Below are 17,191 nucleotides of genomic sequence, written 5' to 3'. Positions count from 1 at the left end.
AACCACCAAATACTCACGAGTTAGGATTTTCTAGTTAATTGAGTAAGAATTAATAACTGAGACAAAACAAGAAAAGATGGGAACCCTCACCTAGGGTTCTCTAGTCATTCATCATCCAGCTGCATAGAAATCCTGGGTAAAATATGGTAAATATTATTCTTTTCACATGTTTAAACAAGTGGAAATAATTTAAAATATTGCTTTTATTGTTTAGAAAATGTGCTGAAACTACATATTATTTGACCTAAAATTGGTGGAGTACGTATGTGTAATCTTTAACTGATGGATGAAACCAAAAGCCTCAGCAATATTGTCATGGGGACCCTCCCACAAAGCTGGTTGCATTGGACTGTGTTTCCAAAGCATTAGGGGAAAGAGGGGAAGTATTAAGTGACAACGGACAGGCTACAAAGTAGTATATATTATCTGATCCCATTTACTCCTTACACTACTGTGCAGGGGTCTCCTGAATATAATGTTGGGTGAGAATATCAAGGTGCAGAAGTATAGGTAGATGTTTCTGCTTCTCAAAGAAGAGGATATATTTAAAAAAGCAACAAAATATAAACATAAATAATGTAAATGGTTACCTATAGAAGGAAGCTGGAGGAGAAGCTGGGGTGGAGAAGACAGGGATTAGAAGCTGACTTAATATAAAACAAAATTAAATACAAAACTCATTCCTAAAAACCAAAATCAAATTAAATAAATGAACCTAACTTTGTATGCTGTCAGTGGAAACCTCTCCGAGAACAATCCTAAATTACCGCACAACCAGTAATCTGACTGTACATCCCTGGTGGTCTATACTGAACAAACAGAGCTGTAACGCCAGCCACAAGTCTCTTCAGTAATCATGTTGTTGGTGGTAACGCTGCTACTGCTTTTCCGGGGCTGTTGTGCTTCTACCGCGTTTGCCCGAAACTAAGACCTAGGTGGACCATCAGCTCTACTGCGTCTTTTGGAGCAAAAATGAATATAAGACCGGGTCTTGTTATGTTATATTGTTATGTTATGTTGTTATGTTATGTTGTTATGTTATGTTATGTTATGTTATGTTATGTTATGTTATGTTATGTTATGTTATGTTATGTTATATGTTATGTTATGTTATGTTGTTATGTTATGTTATATACCTGGTCTTATAGTAAGACCAGGTCTTATATTAATTTTTACTCCAAAAGACGCATTAGAGCCAATTGTCTGGTTAGGTCTTATTTTTGGGGAAATGCAGTATTCTGGGATAGTAATTATGTTGGTGTTGCTGGGAACTGGGAATTTTGGTGTGGAGACAGATGTAAGAGTGATGCCATTAAGAAAACCTTGTAGCCCTGAATTGAAATTGGAAGTATTTGTATGAATTTGTGATTCCTCCCTCCCTCCCTCCCTTCTTTCCTTCCTCCTCATCCCATCGCATCCCATCCCATCCATCTTCTACCTTAGCTTTAACCATCAAAAAGGCCTAGACACAACTACTCAGTAGTAAGGAGCATTCCTAATACCTGGATTGTGCTCTTGAAATCCCATTTCTCACCAAAAGGACACTGGGCTCCTGGGAGAAATGGTTTAGTCCAGTGCTGGAACAGCAAATGAGCAAATGTACACTAGGAGACTGAAACATCATGGCAGGCCTGAAAGCAAGGACGTTTTCAAGGGTTTGCATCAAAAGGGCTCAGGGCAAACCTGAATAGCATCTCCTGGCCAAAGATGGGACAGTTTGGGCATCAGAATGAAAGTAAGTGCAATGGATTGAGACACATCAAATATATTTAATCCATGAATTCATGATGACAGCCCCCAAAGGCTCATTGGTCCCCACTGAAGGATGCTCAGGAACTAACTCGTGATTTTGAAAACTGGCAAGTAAAGGAAAAGAATCAAGGAGACCCCTAGCTGAGTCTGCTCACTTTGCTCCTCTTTTCCTGCCCTCACTCCTTCCTCCTGGTCCTTAGGAATCTCCTGAGGAGCCTGAGAAGACTGGTTCACTATCTCAGCAATCGTGGTCCTAATCAGCATTCATTAGTTAATTAGTGAATGTGTTCTCCCAGGAGACCTGCCTGCAGGGATTCTAACGGTGGGTATTTCTGCTAGACTGATGGGGAGAGAATTCTGGGAAAGGGTGCTGCAGCTATCCCACAGAGGCTATGCAGAGGCCAGTGGTGTTCCCTTGGTTTGTTTGCCCCTATGACCCAGTGAGGAGGAGGGAGACTAGGAGTTCTATGGCACCCTATTAAACAGCCGCCTTCCACTCACGCCCCTGTGGCCCCCAAGCCCCTCACGCCCTTGAATCTGCTCTCACAGCTTAGAGAGCCATTGCCTTTCAGAACTCCTCTTTCTGGTCTTCCCCATGGCATCTCTCCATCCTCCCTCCTCCCCCTGCACTGCTATTTTCTGATGTGCTTGTGCTGCTCCTACGTGGACTCTTTTGATGGCCCGCGTGTCGGTGTCTCTGGACAGTTTTCTCTGGCCCTCTGCCCTCGGTGCACTTCTCTGGGCAGGAGGTCACACTCACTCCCAGGCTACCGTCACCAGTGACTTCCAAATCCACTCTGGCAGCCCTGCCTCTTATCTCCAGATGCGCTGCTGACTCAGGTATCCTGTAGGCACCCAGCTCAGAATGTTCCAGATGGAACATATCACCGTCCCCCACCCCCATACCACTGGCTTTCTGCCAGTCACTCACTATCCTGGTGGTTCGTTACCCACTTGACAGTGCAAGTCATTACTTCCTCCGTGATTCCTTTCTCTTTCACCTCCTACAAAATCCTGTCAATTCTACTTCTTTACTCTCTCCACCCGTTGTCATCGTCATCGTCCTCCTCGTCCTTCTCTCCTCCAGTGCCAGCCCCCACTATCCTTCCACTGGTTAATGCCCATTCACTCTTCAAGTCAGCCCTGGCAGTCCCCTCCTCTGGGAAACGTGCCCCGACTGCTCAGGACCACCTACTCTGATGTCACCGGCTGGCTTCCCCTTCTGCTGTATGACAGAGAAACCTACTCTCATTGGGACATTAGCTTCTACAGTCAGCATTTAAAGGGAGAACCCCATAAAGTCAGAATCACCCTTGAAGACAACTGAAACCACCCTGCATCGGAACAGCGTAGGGTCCATCATGGACAAAAAACAAAACCCAGCCACCATCTCTTTAATTCTAGAGACACGCTAGAGCAGATCCTCGCACTGTGAGAGGCATGAGGAGACAGCAGATTACCTTCCACCTAAGCTAGACTTGATGGGGACGTGAGAGCAGAGTTGTTTAAATAGTGCCCCCTTCCTTCTTTTCCATGCTGAGCATGTAGTTGAATTGGCCAAAGTTATATACGTGAAGGGCAGCTCTCCCTCGTGTTGTAGCTCCTCTGTCTTCCCTCCCATTTCTGAGCATCTACCTCATGACTGCATTGCCAGGACTCGGTAGAATGCCCTCCATCTAGAAGAAATGGCGAATGCTGGGTGATTGGATTCATGGCTCGGACTTCTCCAGAGATGGGGAGTTCCACAGATAATGAAACAACCCATTCTGTCATCTGGTTAAATGAAGTGGACCCAAGGGTTCAAGGTCTCTATCACGATTCTAACTAGAATGAATGCTCTGAAGCAGGGTCCCCAAAGCATAGCAGGGCGGAAAGCCTTGGAGGCTTCAGCTCAGCTGACCAGCAGAGAATATTTCTCTGAAGCCGCTCGTGTGGCTGGACCAATTTATCAACAGGCTCTGGCCAGGTTCCAACTGCTGGTCTGCTTGCCCCTCTTTTCCCTAATCCAGGTTTAACGAGGTGAGCATCATTAAGAAAGGCAGGGCAGTTATCCTTTAAGTGAGCAAAGTGACTCTTCCCATAAGGGCTGATTTTAATAACCCAGGGCGAGAGACCCCCTTTAAGGTAAAGAATGATTCTGGCACATCAGTTAAGTGTTACACAAAACAGACGTGCGAATTCAAAATCAAAGGCGTTTTTCATTCATGTGAAAAAGGGATCGGTAAGCTGCATGAAAACTGGGGTGCGTAAAAGTCTCGGGGGCGTCCGTCCACAGCAGGAAAAGCTCAGAGCAGATTGGGCCCAGGGGGAGGCAGCCTCGGCCGCCCATAACTCAGAGATAGAAGGCGGTGATCTTCATGTGCCGCCTCTGTTTCATGTGCGGGCTCCTGCCTCTGATCTTTTGGCAGTTGCCTAATTGCCGATGACTGTTTCTGTGGACACAAGGGTCTGCGAAATGTGTAAGGCCTGCATTTTTCCAGGGGAGACTTTTTCCTTTGCACATAAGCCAAAGATTCCTTCATACACAAATTCTTTCTTATGCAGGTCATCAGATTCTTATGTGGGGGACATTAACGCTGAGTTCAATGCACACAGCTGAATATAAATATATATATAAAATCTGGTAACTTCTTGGAGTGGGGAGCCTGGGTGGGAAGGCCAATAACGCCATATGCACGTCTTGAATTTCTTTCCCACACGAAGACGGCACTGTTAACTTAATATTAGGTAAATACTTTAAGCTGTTTGTTTTCTAAGAGTACAAGTGGCTTCACTTTTAGTCAACCGCACCCTCTGACCCAGTCTCCACTGCAACCAAAGGCGTGCATTTGGTGGAAGAAAAGTGAGGGGCACATTTAAACTACTACACCAACAAGGATCGAAGCCTTGCTTTATCAGCATGATAGGCTGCCTCACACATGTAACAAGGCACACAGCTGAAATGGACTTAAGAGAAGAAATGCTAGTAGGCAGGGACTGCAACAAAGTTCCATATTGAAGCCACCTCCAACTAATAAGGATAGCTGATATTTATCGAGCACTTAAATGGGTCACTTGAAGTGATTCATAAGCCCTATGAGTAGGTACTATGATTTCTTCACTTTTACAGATGAGGAAACTGAGGCAAAATAATTGGCCCAAGATCACACAGCTAGTTGGCGGTGGAGCTCGTATTTGAAGGCAGATAGTCCGACTGCAGAAGCCTTGCTCTCAACCATAGCACGCTCCTGCCTCCCAGCTCACGGGTTATGGCTTCTGAGCTTGATGTTCAAGGGTCTGAGGCCAAAGTCAGGTTCAGCAGGTGGACTGCTATGATCGACTGGGGAGCTGCCCAGGGGATCCAGACACAGAATGAAAGCACATGTATGTGTGTTTGCATTCCTGACTTTACTTAGAAGAAAAGGTCCTTACAACATCTGTGCTATCAGAAATGTGCCTGTCTCAATCTCTACAAATATTAACTCTGAGATTTTTGTAGCATGTGACACTGAGTAAGGTAATTAAAATAACTTTCCCTGCGGGCAGAGCAGGTAACGGATCACTAACATCTTCCTGTTTTCGTTTCTGGACCAAGGTTTATAATTTTGGGTCCTGACAGACCGTAGACCTACTTGGGACATGCAAGACCCAGAGTAACAATGAAGGAAATTTCTTAGTAACTCAGAAGGCAGTTGCAGCTGCTGAGATTTCTGCTCTGGGGACCCAGCTCTGTTGCTATCATCTTAAAGTGCAGGCAGTACCTGAGACTGTTAGGAAAGGGCTCTCCCGAGGACTCCGACCCCATTTACCTGCACAGAACCATTCAAAGGGAACGCACAGGTTTTGGCGTTGGGGTAGACTGGGAGCTGCACAGTCCCTGCCGCCTGGCAGGCAGGCAGACACAAAGCTGAGGGATTACTGGGTAAAGGATGAAAATCAGCATGTGTCTTTGACAAAAACCAAACATGGGCTAGAGCTAAAACAACTCAGGCTGTGGGCAAACGTGAATAAGAATGGAGATTCCAACTAACCTTACTTTTTGATATCTACAGCATTATCACCACATATATAAAAGCACATTCACAACAAGAAGGAAACTTATTTAACGATCAACATGACTGACATCAGTTTTATCTGATGCCATTTACGGCTGGTACGTTGAACAAAAAATAAGGGCTTTGCGGCTCCTGTTAACGTTTGTATGATGATTATATTCGATAATCCAGGATAACCACTCGATTATCCAGAAGCACATCGGCTTTTTATTGAGAACAAGGCCATATAACTACAATTTGAAATTTGTAATAAAACCACCTTCATATGCATTGTCTGGTTCAGGGATTCTCCAGTGGGGCCCATTTTGCCCTGCAGGGGACATGTGGCAATGTCTGGAGACATTCTTGATTCCTGTATAAACCTGGCCTTTCATGCCCATTTCCTCTGCTCAGGCCCTCCACCGGCAGAGGTGGAGGTGGGGGAGGCTGGGAAAGTGGGGCGAGAGTCAGTGGGAGCAAACGTCCAATCCAATCTGCTCCTTAAGGGGAAGCCATCAAGAAAGAGAAAAGTAGGGAGCTAGTTTCCAAAGGGTGGGTCCTTTGGCACCCCTGAAAATCCAATGGCGGGCTCTAAGCGAGGATGGGATCCAGAACTCTTCATGTGGCTGAGACAGTGGATCTCACCTTTTAGTTGCGCTGGAACCACCTGGAAGGCTTGTTAAAACAGACTGCCGGGTTCCACCCAGATTGGTACCAAGCTCCCTGGTGATGCTGACCCTGCTCTCCAGGGATCACTGTTTGAGCCACTGGACGGGAAGCACCTACTTGTCAGGTTGCCCTCCCTGCTCCAAAGGTCTGTCATCATTACTTAACCATAAAGGGCACATTATTCCAGTTTCTTCAAATACACTGCTCACAGGAGTCACTATTTAAACTAAAGCAAATTCATCAAACCTCCACTCAACTTATATTAAAAACGTGAATGTCAACTTCACCCCAGCATCCAGTACAAAAGGTTTTGGATCTGTCATCTGTGCTTTTTTCCCCCTCTAGTTACAGATGACACTCAATATTTTGCATTGGTTTTCTACCGTGTTTTAATTTATTCACACTGCTGCTTGCCTCCACTAACGTGGATGATTGGGAGTTAACCAGACCTAAAATTTATTATGCATAAAAGGAGAGCTATTACCTGGACTTGAAAACTACTTTTAACTCCTTTGTCCACAGTCTGAGATTTCAGACTTGTGAGTGCAAATGTGCGTTTCAGGCCATTCTGAAATTTTCTGCCATGACATCCTGATCACAATAAATTTGACTTGCTGAAGCAAATCTCGTAATTGCTTCCGGAGCCTGTGTCTGAAACCCAAACAGGCAGCTTGGCTTCAGTAACACACGGTACGTACTTCTGGATTGCCACCACTTGTTCCCCACCCCCACCCCCCCTTAAAACTGCCTCTTTAAAGCTTGACTTCAATTTCTCACAACCTTGACCCTGTGGGGCCGATGTAGTAAAAACCCAACTTTTGGTCAGCAAATGAAATAAACTGTTTTCAAGACACATATGGAGTAAATGTGGATGGTAAAGAGGTGCTACTTTTACAGTCACTTTTCTGACCATCGTTTCGCAAAGGAATTCGTTACAGAAACTGGCTTCTCTATTACTCAGCCGGCCGTGACGTGGACGGGCCCAGCCACCAGCCCTAATGTGCTCCTTCTCATGTGGCTCATTACTGCAAAGAAAGGTGTTGGCCCCAAGTGCTCTGAAGCAGCTGAAAACTATGCCATTACGTAGCACCCAATCAAGGCCCTTTTCTGTCTTCCTTTCACTCCTTTTCTTGACTCCCAGCACATGGAAGTGCTTTGAGACCTGGTTCTGGGGGCTTCAGGAAACTCCCGTGCCGACAATAGGCCCCACTCTGATGTCAGGTCCGTAGATCCTCCGCGGACGTGTTCTAGGGTCCAAACACCTTCCACCCTCCCGGTCACTGTTCACGGGGTGGCTTTCACAGAGCGCTCTGGCAGAAGCCTAGAATCTCTGCACTTGGACCTGGTTTCCAAGCTCCCTCTTCTCAAGGAAACTCGGGGTTGCCTTTCCTAACCCTTTCCTGATGAAGCTGTTGAGGAGAAGGCCAGTAAGGAGCGTGACATTCTCAGTGAAACCAGTAACAAACGTCTGTGAACGCCTGCTCTGTGCCAGGCACTGTGCCGAGCCCTTCAGATGTATTATCTCCTTTAATCTTAAAATGGCCCGAGGTGTCAGTACTGCTATAACTCTCATTTTCAAGATGGGAAAACTAAGAGAACAAAGACAGTATGTTACATTTGGGGTGACAAAGCTATTAAGAGACTGAAACACAGGTTTAGAACATGTGTTCTTTTTTAAAACCTTACTAAAGTATAACACACATTCAGAAAAGTGAAAAAATCCTGTGTACCCAGCTTGATGAATTTTCTTAAACACACGCACGTAACCAGCACTCAGGTCAGAAAAATATTAGCCACACCTTAGAAGCCCCCTTCCTGTACCACACTGCCACTAGCCACCCACTCTGCACAGGGAACTATGACCCTAACTTTTTAGATCATGCCTATTTGAGAACTTAAATGGGGCCAATACAGTATGTATTCTCGTGTCTGACTTTTATTTAACTCAATTATTATAGTTGTGAGATTATCTCAGAGTATGTAGTTTTTTCATTGCTGTCTAGTATTCCACTGTGTGAACGTATCACACTTTATCTAATCTACTGTTAATGTACAAGGGTTATTTATACTTTGGGGCTATTACAAATAATGCTATTAAAAACATTTTTTGCTCATGCCTACCGGTAACATATACATACACATTTCTGCTGGGCATGCATACACCTAAGAATGGAATTGCTGGATAAGTGCAGCTTTAATAGATACTGCCAGTAGTTCAGCCTGTGCTGTTAGGAACTGGTAAATGCCTTGAGGGGTATTATGGACTGAATTGGGTCCCTCTGAAATTCATACGTTGAAGCCCCAACTCCCAATGTGATTCTATTTGGAGACAGGGCCTTTAAGGAGGTAATTACTGGTAAATGAGATGACAAGGTCCTAATCTGACAGGACTGGTGTTAAGGAGACAATGAGACACCAGAGCTCGCTCTCGCAGCACACACTGTGGAAAGGCCATGTGAGGTCAGTGAGAAGATGGCCATTCAGAGCCAGGAAGGAAAAGAATCGTCACCAGAAACCAAACCTGTCAGCACCTTGATCTTGGACTTCGAATCTCCAGAACTGTGGTAAAATAAATTTCTGTTGTGTAAGGCCCCCAGTCTGTGGTATTCTGTGGTGGCAGCGGGAACAGACTACAAGGGGAAGTGCTGGAGAAGGCGGGCTCCCCTCAACGAGCTTCCTTTCTGTTTGGGGTCTTGGCCTTTCTGGTCCTGGTGTCTTGGCAACTCCGAGCCCACAGTTCTGACTTCCCAGCTCGCTGACTCTGCCAAAGCTCAGGTCAGGGTTGCAGCCTCTTCATGGCTTTGGTGTGGCTTTGTAGCCTCTCATTCCTGTGCCACTTCTGACCTGGCAAAGCCTTTAGGAAAAAAGTGCTTCAGGGGTGGTCTGTAAAAGTTTACTCTACCATTACTGGAAATGGAAATCTAATTGGTAGTTTTTAAACAAGGAATTTACAAATAACTTAAAAAAAATAAAACTATAGCTAGTAGGGCTAATTTACCAATTCTGGCCTCTTTTTACTACAGTATTTCTCAGAGTCAAATGCTATTCAAATGTAGTATCTGCTAGTCTTTGAAATACCAACCTGACACAATTTTTTCCTTTCAGGATGTCTCAATTCGGAACCCAGACTTTCTTAAATCTTTAACTTAGAGAACTGAGAATTTTCCAGAAGGTTAGAAAGGCAACTCCCCTCCAAATGATCAGTGGCAGGTGAATTAAAAAAACTGTCACATTTGGTAACTGAAAAATAGAATTGTGGATGAAACCCAAACAAAGCTCTCAGAGTCAGAAAGCCTGGCGTCAAAGCCCACGCTATTCCCCGGTCAGTGGTGTGGTGCTGGGGGAGGCACTCAGCCACGCTGCATTTCAGTTTCTTCAGCCGTATAAAGGGAATAATCACGCTTGTGAAGTGTTTCCACATCTGCAGAGCAGAGTCCTCCTTTGACCTGGGAGCTCCCTCAGCATGGCCGAGCTTGATCCTTAGTGTTGACGGCAGGACAGTGATCTGTGGCCAGCTGATGTCTCGGCCTCCCCTGCTGGGTTCTGAGCTCGTTCAGGCATAGGGCATGTCCTGCTCTCTTTCTGTCGTTAGTACAGAGCCTCAGACATGGTAAGCACTGAATGATCAATGATGCACCATCCTCATGTACCCAGCACACTGGTAGTTCTTCCCAAGCTGACCCTCTGGGTGTCACTGAAATGGCATGTCACACGTTGCAGGGCAATTACCTCTTTGATGGAGGTGATACGTGGAGTTGTCACATAAACAGTCAAAATCACCCTAGGACACTTCTTAAATGGCCCACAGAGTACAGTACATGTTTTGTACATTCAATCGAGTACAGTAATCTTTAGGCACCCTCGATTTTGAGAACTATGGAGCCAGATGAAAGGAACAACAGGCATAACTGAAGACCTGGGCTTTCAAACCTCTCTGCCTGTGTAATGCCTCTCGAGTTCCTGAAATGACGAGACCCACGGTGATGGCTGAGGGAAGCCTGCTCAACTGCAGTGTCCCTGTCGTTCTGCTTTTACATGAAGAAAACCAACTGATGTCAACGTTGGGTTCTCAAGTCAATGATTAGCCTGTTTCATGGGACATCCCTCTTCTGGAGCGTTCTGGCACAGGGCAGCTTGCTCAATGCTTTGCAAAAGTCCCTGCTATGTTTAACGTGGTTACACCCAGTTTCTCAACCTTATTTGACACTGGAATTTGACACTTGTTTGTGCATAATTATTAATATTCTGTGAAACATGTTCAATGTGACAGACAAGCTAGGAAGGCAACATTAGACTGTTTACTCAAAGCTTTTCTTATTTTATAAACAATCCTTAGCACAAGTATTTATCTGGCTTCAGGGCAAGGCAAATAAGAACAAGTTAGAAGAAATGGGTGAAGAAGGCTGACATCCTGGCAGGAAGGGAAGGGACAGAAAAATTACAAAGCATCCATGGAATTATTTTCAGAGAGTCAACCAATATTACAGCACGGCACAATCATGAAGTTCAAAACAGGAGCAGTTACGTCCATAAGATAAGGTGAGGTCCTTGGCAAACTTGCTTAAGATGGTAGGAATATGTTTATTATATTTCACCAAGCTTAAAATGAAAAAGTTTGCCTTTATACCAGGCAAGATTCTGTTGTTGAGAAAACTTATCCCCTCACGACACCCTTTTATCAGCCACGCTCTGGCCTCACACGCTGCTCAGATCAGCCCCCTGACAAAGGCCGAGTCAACCAACTCAATCAGATTCTTCGTATCCTTTAACTTTCACAAGACTCTTGAGTTTTATTTAACCCCAAACACTCTTTTTAAGGAGGAAGGTTTTTCCAATGAGTAGATTTCAAGATACCAGAACATAAGTAAGTTTCTTTATCTTTTAGGTCATGTCCATTGGTGAATCACATTCAGTGTAAGAACGAGGAGCTGCATGACAGCCCATATTGCTGGCATCTCCCCCAAGGCCCGAGGCTCACTGATCACTGTTGTTTAGTCAGTCTTGTAGTGTATAAAAAGCCTCTCTCTCATTTATTTCCCCGAGAGAACATTCAAAGGAATTATTCACAAGAGCGGAAGTGGTCCTCGATCCCTCCTGTTTTCCACTACATCGATGTATCGATTGTTCTCTTTAAATAATCACCTTTCCGTCCTTACTCATTGTACTTGGAGAGTTTTAACCTCGGGATAATGTTCATAGACTGCAGTTCCTGGAAGAGCAGCTTGCAGGCGTACGGGATGCGGAGGGAAGACACCTGACAGGACGACTTGCAGTAATGGCACCTGAAACCCAAGTCAGCATGTTAGAGGGACAGCAGCTCAGAAGTGAAGGGCTACACGTGGAACTGAGCATTCGCTACAAAATTCTATTATCGTTCTATCCACTTGATTTTCTATCCCTCAGTGTTCAGTCACATTTTCAAATATGTACACATGTGACTCCAAAGTAAAAAGAAGCATCCAAAAACAGCAAAACAAAACAAAATAAAACAAGTATCACACCCCCGGTTTTAAAAGCATGCAATTTTAATCAGTTACTACCACGCTTCTAGACCTCTCTTCTTAAAACACAAAACATCTGCCTATAGACTTGTCTTGGATAAGCCCCAGAAATCTGAACCACCTGCAAGTTACTCAGAGTTAGACTTTTTCACTGTTGAAAGCATTTTAAGTAGATTCGGTCTCCGTGTGTTTGATAACCACCTGCCACACTGTCCCTTCCAGGCAAGGTGCTCCACAACCACCATGTGACTTCTGTCACTGAGACACCTGGAGTGTGAGGGGAAAGAGGGGACTTTCACATAGAAAGGTGGTGTCCAATCAAATGCTACATAGTTTCCCAGGCCTCTCCAAGGTTGGTCATTTCTGCTAGTGTACGCAGTGTTCTGGCCCTTGTGCAGAACTAAGGAGCCTGTGCACGTGCATTCATTCCCATCTAATCCCTCCACAGCCCACGTCCCTAACTAATACACCCGCTACTCCAATTAGAATTTTCTTTCCTCTTCGTGCAGGAAGAGCCAGTGAACTGAACCTAGATCTTAATCGCTACAAATGAAGAAGGGTCTCAGGGAAGGGAACTATTCTCTCAGGTTTCAGACCAAAATAGGATCTCATCCTACACCTCAAGGGTCTGGGGCAGCTGGGACAAGAGGTACCCAGTACAAATCCTGACACTTAACAGGTAGAAAACTAGGTCCTCCCAGTTAACAGGGAGAAAAGTGGTGCAAGAAGAATAGCAACTGAGGCTTAAAAGATTCAGTGCTGACCGGGAAGTGGACAGAGATTCCTTAGTGAACAACAAAGGTCATTCTGGAGGGTGGTAAGGCAATATGTGTAAACAATGTAAACGCACAAATTAGTTACGTAATCACAAAAGTGGCAAAGATACGTGCACAAGATGTTCATGGTCACACTGTTTATAACAGCACAAAGCAGGAGACTGATCTCATGTCCAACAGGCAATCAGTTCTGTGATTACAGAGCATTTGCACAGAAGAATCCTCTCTATTATTAAATATTTCTCCATCATTTAAAATGTTTCAAGGCATATATGTACATCCATGCATATATATGAATATATGTACAGATATAAATAAAAATCTATAAATTACCTTACTCTGTATCTGAACAATTTCCAAAGGAAGAAACTTAACCAAACAACAATAAAGTAAATGGATTTTTCAGGGGCAAAGCCAGCAAAAGAAAGAGGCTGTGGCTTCACATGAGAAATGACTGTCCAGTAAAATAGCATCTATGAGCTAATTATCTTAATAAGGCTTTTCTCTTCTCAGCAGTTTTCCTGCTGGCCCTCTCTTTTGTGACTTATGCCCCTGGTGTCTTCCGCAGAACAGTCTTGCTGTAAACATCCCCATAGCAATGCCTTACGAATGTGCACATCAGTGACAAAAGGCCAGTTTCAAGGTTCCGAACTGCTCTAATTACTCAGTCTCCATTGTGCTGTTCATTAAAGGGCGACTTCCTCCAATGAACGCCTGTGCTCCCTCCCTCTCAACCCAGCACACACATCAGGTAACACGGGAAAACGACAGCGTCATTAAGGCCCTCTGCCTGAAAGCAGCACACGGAGCCTGCAGACGACCGGGCTGGAGGAGGATTTTTTCTGTTGGCAACAAGGGCATAAGGCGGCCACTCAAAACCAGACCTACGGTGTACCGGGTCTGCTGAATTACAGTCAAGACCCTTAAACCGAGCAACCTGATGTCGTCCTCTTCCAAAGGCTCTCAAATGCAATACACAGTGAACATATGAACATCAAAAATCAGGCACTGCCGTCAGATGGTCTCTAAATGGGACAGAAACGCAGCAGGAAAGAAGAGAAGAATTTAACATCAATTACTGCTTACGTTAGTTTCCCTGAGTATTCAGCAGAAGAGAAGGGAAGGTTTTCAAAGTGCAAGAGTGAATATGGTCTACTTCTTCTTCCGCTTTCTCTCAACTCCCCCTCCTCCACCTTGGGGGAGGTGGCACAGGAGGGAATGTAGAGAGGATGGAGAAGAAAAGGAAACTCTTTTTGAAGTTTCATGATCCTGTTGTCAATAAAATGAGTCTTCTGCACCATCTTTTCAAAGTAAATTACTTCAAAATCCGTGTGCCAAATTTGAAGATTTAAGTATAGTAGAACTAGGTTCCAGGCACCTTCCTATTACACTTTCAAAAAATAATTGGCTAAAAGGTTTTGACATTTAAATAGCAAGGTACACACTTGTGTTCTAAGCCCACTCACTCTAACTCTAGATTTGCTTTATTCAACTAAGAAACTGGCAGATTAAGAAACAAGAAGTCAGGAGTGTTTCTGGAAGGAGGCTTTGTGTGTGTGCATGGGGGGATCTCAGTGGGGAAAAGAAAGGTGGCCCACGTATCCCTCAAATTCCAGCAGTGAATGCCCGTCTGGGCCTAACCCTCCTTCCTAGGGAAAGGGCTCTGGGAGGGCAGGTGAGGGGTGACAAGGGAGTCGCAGCTGTTTCCCTCCCTCAGCATCGGCCTTAGACCTTGTTAGGCCAGGTCTCTGATGGGAACATGAGGAGAGACGGGGCAACTACAGACCCTCCTGCCTACAGGTACCTCAGGGCTCTGGCTCATGACCAGCCCTAGGCAGAGCAGTTCTTCTGTGGTAGAGTGGAACCATTCTGCAAGGCGGAAAGGTGCTCTAACTACACAAACAAAACATATGTAGCATTATCTTTTAAGCTGGACTTTACACAGAAATTGCACTCTGTCCTGAACTCTACACAGAAATTGCAAACTTTACGAATTACATCATTGACCTACTGGCAATCTTCCATAAGCAGGGTTAGTATCACTGCACAATTACTTTTTTCCAGATCCCAGGCTGGAGAACCAGGAGGTTAACAAGGTGGAATGCAGTTAGAATGAACTAGAAGACAAGCTCCCTGTGAGCAGCCATCCACCACTGTATTTCTGGGGCCTGGAACAGTGTTTGCACTAAATGTTTGTTGAGGGAATGACAGAGACAGACACAATCTCTGCTGTCACGGAATTCACAGTCCCAGTGGAAAGCAGCTTGGATGCAGAGAGTACAGACAAGGGGTCAGGGTACAGGTGCCGGTCCTGGCTCAGTCACCAATTTGCTTTGAGACCTGGGCAACATAAGTGGCTCTTTGGGTCTGAGGTAAGACGAGGGCATTCGACACAATCTTCTCTAAAATATTTCTAGTTACAATATGCTGTCATTTTAACATTTAACAACGACTCAGCTAGGATTTTTACAGGTGAATAGTGTTATAAAAGGTACTCGAGATAATATTAAAAAGAGTTTCAAGTCCTTACTCCTTGGGAGTTTAAACTCCAGCAGCACAAAAAGCAGAACATTAGTTAGACAGAGTACCATGTACATACAGAAGGAAGTACCATGTACTTCTAGGAAGGCACGGACGGGAAAGGGTGGAGAATATGTGGGTGTGACCCAGGGTCAGTTCTGGAGCTGTGATTTAAGAGGCAAGGGCTGAGGTACGAGAGACATACGGTGTCCACTTACCAGCCGGAATACCCCAGAAGTCCGCACTGCCCGCAGACATCAACCTCAAAGGCGTCACTGGAAATCATCAGTCGCTCTAGTAAAAGCATACTGGCTCCATAACCAATTAAACAGTCCCGTTCCATTTCTCCAAGACGCAAACCACCATCACGAGATCGACCTTCAGTGGGTTGCCTTTGAAACAAGTTAGACAAATGTGTTGTTATATTACACAAAGGGTGCCATCACAGGCTGGCTAAGAGCACAAAGCTCCAGAGCACAGCTCACCTGGATTCAAATACTTATCAGACAGTGACCTTGAACGTGTTGCTCAGCCTCTCGGCCTCACTTGTAAAATGTACGTAAGGATATCTATCCCAAAGAGTTTTAAATGAGAAGCGATGTAATACTAGTGGTTGGCTGCTATTTTTATTAAATAGAAATAATCAAGAATTATGTAACATTATGATATAAGCTAATATATAAGCATATAAAATGCCTGTGCTAGCATTACTATTATTACTATCACTGTCATTATTACTAGGATAGCATAGTTCTCAAGTCAGAGAAGAATGTCTTTTGAGTCTTTTCAGAGATGTCTCAGTTGTGTTGTTTAAAAGCAGAAAAACTAAGCAGAACAGACCGTGGGAGAAACCCAGGTCCTCTAGTAGGATTGCCAGGACTTGATGGAGGAGTTTACTATTAAATAAGTTAATCATGAAAAGAAGCAAATGGATTTTTACAAAATTCGGAATAGATCAAGAATCGTCTAGAAAGACACAGTGCCTGAATCCAACGGGAAGAGGTTCCCCAGAGACTGGGAAAGCTCTGTGTCCCCCACTCAGGTCTTTCCTTCATGTATGAAAATGCCTCGCTCCTCCCTGAGGGGGCACTTGAACCGGGAAGCTACTAGCCCCCTGAATGGTCTCGTTGTGGCTTACGTATCTGCTGGGCTTGAAAAGACTTTAAAAGGTCCAGAATCCAGGATTCAGAGAGACAGGTAAAATTAGGGAATTCTGCAATAACTTAGGCAACCCCCCTAGGTACTGGTGACACCTATTATTGAGAGAGAGAGAGAGCGCAGAGCACAAGCTCCCTGGCTGGCAGATGGTGCAGTGACACTCCTTGGAGGCAGGGAGGGCGAGGCAGGTATAAAGCTCGTTTGCTTTATCCCATTGCATCTTTTAATCCTTGTTGTAGTTGCTGCCAGTTTCCCAAAGAGTTAAGAAGGTAAACACGTATGCCAGCACAGGCTGCAATTTCACTTATTATTGTAGATAGTTACAATGGGAAATGCACTGAAGTTGTAGAATATTTATTGAAAGAAAACCAACATTATGAAAACCTGAGAAGTGTGTCTAAATGAACACCCTGTAGTGGAACCTTCATAACTGAGCACAACATGTATATGCATTTATCTGCTGGCAGAACCACCCGGGGGAGGGGAAGGATCCGTCCACCTGTGGTTCCTGGACAAGCGAAGGTGGTCAGATCACATGTGGGCAGAACCCCACACTTGGATTTTAACCAACTGAGGTAACTGACTACAGACAAATGCACTCCAGGCAGTCTTCATATGGAATACACAAAAGTAATACTAAAGTAATAACTTTTTTTATACAACAAAGCAAAAAATAGGAAGTAACTGCTTTGACATTTATATGACTCTGAAATAGCTTTTGGATGTTGTAAGCTGTTCCGGAGGGGACAGCATTTGGGGAGACAAAAAGCTAACCCAAGTAGGGTCTCATTGCTGAATCAAT

At 44.6% G+C, this 17,191-nt stretch overlaps 1 protein-coding gene across 1 annotated transcript in view; it reads right to left on the bottom strand.

The window, feature by feature from the left end:
- Window positions 1-10,731: 10,731 nt before the first annotated feature.
- POLR3B (RNA polymerase III subunit B) overlaps window positions 10,732-17,191 on the bottom strand; it is a 111,528-nt gene continuing 105,068 nt past the window's right edge. The window contains exons 27-28 of the mRNA XM_019728448.2: window positions 15,450-15,623; window positions 10,732-11,716 (exon numbers count right to left, since the gene is read on the bottom strand). Coding sequence (XP_019584007.2) covers window positions 11,587-11,716; window positions 15,450-15,623 — 304 coding nt within the window. The 3' untranslated portion in view covers window positions 10,732-11,586. The remainder of the gene's footprint in view (window positions 11,717-15,449; window positions 15,624-17,191) is intronic.

Source organism: Rhinolophus sinicus, linkage group LG02 (genome assembly GCF_036562045.2).
Source record: "Rhinolophus sinicus isolate RSC01 linkage group LG02, ASM3656204v1, whole genome shotgun sequence".
NCBI classification, from domain to species: Eukaryota; Metazoa; Chordata; class Mammalia; order Chiroptera; family Rhinolophidae; genus Rhinolophus; species Rhinolophus sinicus.
The sequence above is the reverse complement of the archived record's forward strand: the minus strand, read 5'-3'. Positions and strand labels throughout refer to the sequence as shown.